Raw genomic sequence first — 6,000 nt, 5'->3', positions numbered from 1 at the left:
TTGATCCTGGCTACCAGCCTGGGAATGAGAGGAAACGGTGGGAACACATAAGCTAGGTTGAAGCTCCAAGGTGCTACTAGTGCATCCACTAGAGTCGCCTTGGGATCCCTGGATCTGGACCCGTAGCAAGGAACCTTGAAGTTCTGACGAGACGCCATCAGATCCATGTCTGGAATGCCCCACAATTGAATTATTTGGGCAAAGATTTCCGGATGGAGTTCCCACTCCCCCGGATGAAATGTCTGACGACTCAGAAAATCCGCTTCCCAATTTTCCACTCCTGGGATGTGGATTGCAGACAAGTGGCAGGAGTGAGTCTCCGCCCATTGAATTATTCTGGTCACTTCTTCCATCGCCAGGGAACTCCTTGTTTAAACACCAAAAAACTCTGAGCCATCTCCGTGGAGATGTTGCCTGTGCAACGGCAAAGAGAATGACTGGGGAAGGCGGAGCCTAGGAGGGATCATGTGACCAGCTTTGCTGGGCTCTTTGCCATTTCCTGTTGGGGAAGAGAATACCCACAAGTAAGGATGACGCCGTGGACCGGACACACCTATGTTGGAGAAATAAGCACATGAGGATTTGCGTTTGAATGGGACATATATATAAATAATATTATGTGACAGGCTCATCAGGCATCATTTACAACCATGACATATTGACATTCATTCACAGACAATCATTATGATGGTTTCTGAATGAATGTCAATATGTCATGTATGTATTTTGTAAAATTTTGGGATGGTGGTGTGCCACAGGATATTTTTATGTAAAAAAGTGTGCCACTGCAAAAAAAAAAAAAAGGTTGAAAACCACTGATATAAGTATCCTACTCACATATACATTGTTCAACTATACATCATTGTTTATCTAAGCAGTCATAGAGGTTCATTATAGGTTTCACACAATATTATGACCCAGAAGTAACATTTTAGGAACCCATGCTCCACTGAAAATTTCCCTTCATAAAATCCATGGAAAAACAAACAAAACAAAAACCCATAAACAATTGTTTTGAAATAGTTTTATGTTGAGATGGTACTTAACAAATAAAAAAAATATTATTCCCACTGTGGCAGACATCCGCACAGTGCAGATAATATTAAACATTCAACCACAGTTACACTATCAGAGAACAGAGTTGTGGCAGTTGTCACCCTCTTGCTTGTGAGTTCTCTTTATCAGGCCAGAATGAGCATTTCATATTAATAACACATCAGGACAGGGATAGCCATCCTGCAATTTAACATGTACTGCATCAACATGTGGCAGGGTAAGACCAGATGAACAGGATGACTTATTTCAAATATCAAAACACGTTTTTAATGCACTATCCACTGAGAATGAAAGGACACCATGGTTTATTCACCAGACCGCAAGACCTAGTAATGACGAATAAAAGTGCTCATCTTTATTGACTTCTGATTAGCGACTACAACGCTGCTTAGAGCACCTAGTTATTTGTTTAGATAAACCTCCACATACCAATAAGATTGAAGCAATGATAGGTGGGCATTATGTTATTTCACAAAAGATTTTTCAATAGAGTTTGTACACGTGAAGACAACCGTTTGTGGACTGGCGGGTAACTTTCATAGGCCCTATTCACACTGACAATCTTCTATTTACATAATCCTGGAGGCTTTCGCTACTGGTTTGCACAATTTTTACATGAGGTAGTATGCAAACTGTCGCTGGAAAATTCTGTACAGCTGATCTATACAACAATGATGGATTATAGAAAATGTATGTTTTCTTCTGCTGTTCACTGGAAATTAAATACCCAGTGGAAGAAGCAGCAGACACTTTTTTTCCTGCAAAATGAGTCTGATATTATGCAACAGGCAGAATTATTGGTGACAGAAATGTTGACAGTGTGCTTGAGAGCAGGGAATATGTTTATTGCTACTTAGAACTGCACAACATACTTAATTTTTAATCTTTTATAATAAAAAAAAAAAAATGGAGTGTCTTAAATGGCTTTTTAAATTATTTTTTACAAATGCTTTTCTCAAACAGCCAATTAAGACTCAGTCACAGTACTAAGTTTTTTGTAACAAAAAATCAAGAGATACTAACAAATGTCTTATTTCAGCACTTCTTCCACAGTCTTGAATGTAGGACAGCACTAAACAGCCACTGTGATCAAAGTGTTACATAGCAATGAATGAACACAAATTGTGCTCATAATAAGTGTAATGGTGCGTTCTTATAGAACCTATTCCAGAAACCGCCCTTCCACAAAAAAAGTTGCTTCTGCCATTGGCTTGGTGATAATGTCAATTATGGGCCACCATTGTTGTCTGTTTTCTACAAAATGCTTTTCATGGATGAAGGGGATAAGCATTAGTACAGAGTATAACAAATCTGCACAATTACTGCTATACAGCTAACAATGGGCACAAATATGGAGGTCTGAAAGATAAGGAATCATACACATTATAAAAAACAAAAAAACAAACATACATACAAGAGAAAGACTATTTTGCGCTTCTGTACAAACAAAAAGAGCTTGACCTTAACATGTTCAAATGGGAACATCTTGTCTTTCACTGTAAAATAAGTACAGATGCTACTGCTTCAGCAGCTTGACTGAAGAATCTCAGGGGTGTAAGAAGGATCATTGCTTGATGCCTTGTTCTTGAAGGCTTAACTTAACGCTGGATTGCTGGCCCAAAACTGTAATGCAAGAACAACTGAGCTGTCCAATATTTATCTGTACAGCACCAGTGTCAGCAAATATAAATTGTAAAGCCACCGTGACCTCTCCTCACCTTTTTGCTTGTTCTAGAATTCTGAGGAAACCTGTTGTTAAAGCTGAGTAAACACATTGAGACTTCTAGTGCTGCTCTCACCCATCATTTGCAGCAACTAGTTGCCCCATGGCTTCCCGGATATAGACAGACTGGATGTCCTTTGTTTTCAGGCAGTAATCGCAGGCCCATACGGCAGAGGCTTCTCTAGTGAGAAGGCCATAGGCACTTTCTGTCATTCCTGTACACTCCCGGTGGAACCAGTTTTGGCAGGAGGCCTCACACAAGATGGCATCCTGATCATCATTCACCTCATTTTTGCATGCTCCACAAAGATACTCATGTCCTAGGGGAGGCTGGTGTCCAGAGTTACCTGTTGGCTTGCTGGGGGGTGGGATACTATTTACTTCTGGAGTGCTGCTGTTACCCCTTGGGGCACTGTTTGGAGTGAAGTTTGGTGGATTACCGTTAACAGCAGATGGAGAGCCTACATGCTGTTCTTGGCTAAAGGTGTTGCTGGGCGGATTTATATTTTTGCCATGATCCTCAACCCCCGGGGGAAAGTTTTGGTCAGCCCCAGCAAACGGGCTAGTGTTTGGAGGAAGGCTGGGTCTAGGCATTGAAGGTTGTCCAAAGGGGTGACCTGGGGAACCAAACCTTTGAGAAAATGGAGGACCCCCAGGGGAGTTCAATACAGGTCCGGGCCCCATCTCCCCTCTAGGTGGCTGACCCATGTTAGGTGACATCATTGGCCCAAAACCCCCAACAGGTCCCTGCATCATCTGTCCGGCAGGTGGGCTGAAGCTTTGTCCCATGGCTTGGTTAAAAGGCTGGTTGGAAAAGTTCATATTGCCAGGCTGTCCATAGTTTGGGTTCTGAGGCATCCCAAACCCAGGACCCATCTGATTTGGAGGGAAGGGGGGAGGCTGCCTTCTCATGGGCTGAGGACCTCCAGGATAACCAGGGGGCACCTGATGCGGCATGCCCCCCTGCATACGGAAGTTTGCAAATGGCACTGGGTTGTTCAGAAAAGGAGAGGATGATGCGCTGACCTTAGGTGCACCAAAATCATCTTCAAAGGGATTAGAGGCTACCAGGTGATCAACCATTGGTGTGGGTGGAGGAGCAAACTCTGATAGATGAGAGTACGCAGGACCCTGAAAAAGACAAAGCACAGAAAAATCACAAAAATCAATTTCAACAATTGACAAGAAATAAAAAAATAAAAAAAAAGTATTGTATGGAAAATAAGTTTAAGAACATTAACACTACATTGTACAAGACAAAGATAAATGCTTCAAAAGTATTGTTTCACTGAACACTAGGTGTTAAGAAATCAAGTATACTATGCAACATATTAATAGGAGTGGCCCTATTTGAATAACACAAAAGCAGTTAATTTCATTTACCGCTATAACAAAATTAGCCTACAGCAAATAAACCTAAAGTGCTGCTTATTAGAATAAAAGGTAAATATCCCAAGAACGGCTTAGTATGACAAATAAATTGCAAGCAAAGCAAATAGACCAGAGTCGTACAATGCTTATTTTCAAAAGGTGAACATTTTTTAGACAAACCTAAGAAAAAAGGAAATTTATGCTTACCTGATAAATTTATTTCTTTTACGATATGACGAGTCCACGGATTTCATCCTTACTTATGGGATATCGCCTCCTGGTCAGCAGGAGGAGGCAAAGAGCACCACAGCAGAGCTGTATATATAGCTCCTCCCTTCCCTCCCACTCCAGTCATTCGACCGAAGTTAGGAAGAGAAAGGAAAAGCCAAGGTGCAGAGGTGACTGAAGTTTAACAAAAATAAAGACCTGTCTTAGAAAATGACAGGGTGGGCCGTGGACTCATCATATCGTAAAAGAAATAAATTTATCAGGTAAGCATACATTTCCTTTTCTTTTACAAGATATGACGAGTCCACGGATTTCATCCTTACTTATGGGATACAATACCAAAGCTATAGGACACGGATGAAAGGGAGGGACAAGACAGGAACCTAAACGGAAGGCACCACTGCTTGAAGAACCTTTCTCCCAAAAACAGCCTCAGACGAGACAAAAGTATCAAATTTGGAAAATTTGGAAAAAGTGTGAAGAGACGACCAAGTTGCAGCCTTGCAAATCTGTTCCACAGAAGCATAATTTTTAAATGCCCATGAGGAAGCCACAGCCCTAGTAGAATGAGCCGTAATTCTTTCAGGAGGCTGCTGTCCAGCAGTCTCATATGCAAAACGCATGATACTCTTCAGCCAAAAAGAAAGAGGTAGCCGTAGCTTTCTGGCCCCTACGTTTTCCAGAAAAAAACAACAAATAATGAAGATGATTGATGAAATTCTTTAGTTGCCTGCAAGTAAAACTTCAGGGCACGGACCACGTCCAAGTTATGTAACAGACGCTCCTTCTTAGAAGAAGGATTCGGACACAATGATGGAACAATAATTTCCTGATTAATATTTTTGTTGGAAACAACCTTAGGAAGAAAACCAGGTTTGGTACGTAACACTACCTTATCGAAATGAAAAATAAGGTAAGGATTGTAATGCCGAAAGCTCAGAAACTCTGCGAGCAGAAGAAATAGCAACCAAAAATAAAAAACTTTCCAAGATAACAATTTAATATCTATGGAATGCATAGGTTCAAACGGAACCCCTTGAAGAACCTTATGAACTAAATTCAAACTCCAAGGAGAAGCAATATGTCTAAACACAGGCCTGATTCTAGTCAGAGCCTGACAAAACGATTGAACATCCGGAATATCTGCCAGACGTTTGTGTAACAAAATAGATACAGCAGAAATCTGTCCCTTTAAGGAACTTGCTGATAACCCTTTCTCCAATCCTTCTTGGAGAAAAGATAAAATCCTATGAATCCTAATCTTACTCCATGAGTAGCCCTTGGATTCGCACCAATAAAGATATTTACGCCATATCTTATGGTAAATCTTTCTAGTAACAGGCTTACGTGCCTGGATCAAGGTATCAATGACCGAATCAGAGAACCCTCACTTAGATAAAATCATGCGTTCAATCTCCAAGCAGTTAGCTGCAGAGAAATTAGATTTGGATGATGGAAGGGTCCCTGAATGAGAAGGTCCTGCCTCAATGGAAGCTTCCACGGTGGCAGAGAGGACATGTCCACCAGATCGGCATACCAAGTCCTGCGAGGCCATGCAGGAGCGATGAGAATCACCGAAGCCCTCTCCTGTTTGATCCGAGCAATCACCCGGGGAAGGAGAG

The 6,000-nt window shown here is 41.5% G+C and overlaps 1 protein-coding gene across 2 annotated transcripts in view; it reads right to left on the bottom strand.

Moving 5' to 3' along the window:
- Window positions 1-1,009: 1,009 nt before the first annotated feature.
- Window positions 1,010-6,000, bottom strand: part of PYGO2 (pygopus family PHD finger 2) — a 54,851-nt gene continuing 49,860 nt past the window's right edge. For both annotated transcript variants that reach the window (XM_053703636.1, XM_053703644.1), the window contains exon 3: window positions 1,010-3,910. In XM_053703636.1, the coding sequence (XP_053559611.1) occupies window positions 2,852-3,910 (1,059 nt within the window). In that variant the 3' untranslated portion in view covers window positions 1,010-2,851. The remainder of the gene's footprint in view (window positions 3,911-6,000) is intronic.

The sequence above is a fragment of the Bombina bombina genome, chromosome 1, assembly GCF_027579735.1.
Source record: "Bombina bombina isolate aBomBom1 chromosome 1, aBomBom1.pri, whole genome shotgun sequence".
Taxonomy (NCBI): Eukaryota; Metazoa; Chordata; class Amphibia; order Anura; family Bombinatoridae; genus Bombina; species Bombina bombina.
This window is presented reverse-complemented; position numbering and strand designations above follow the sequence as displayed.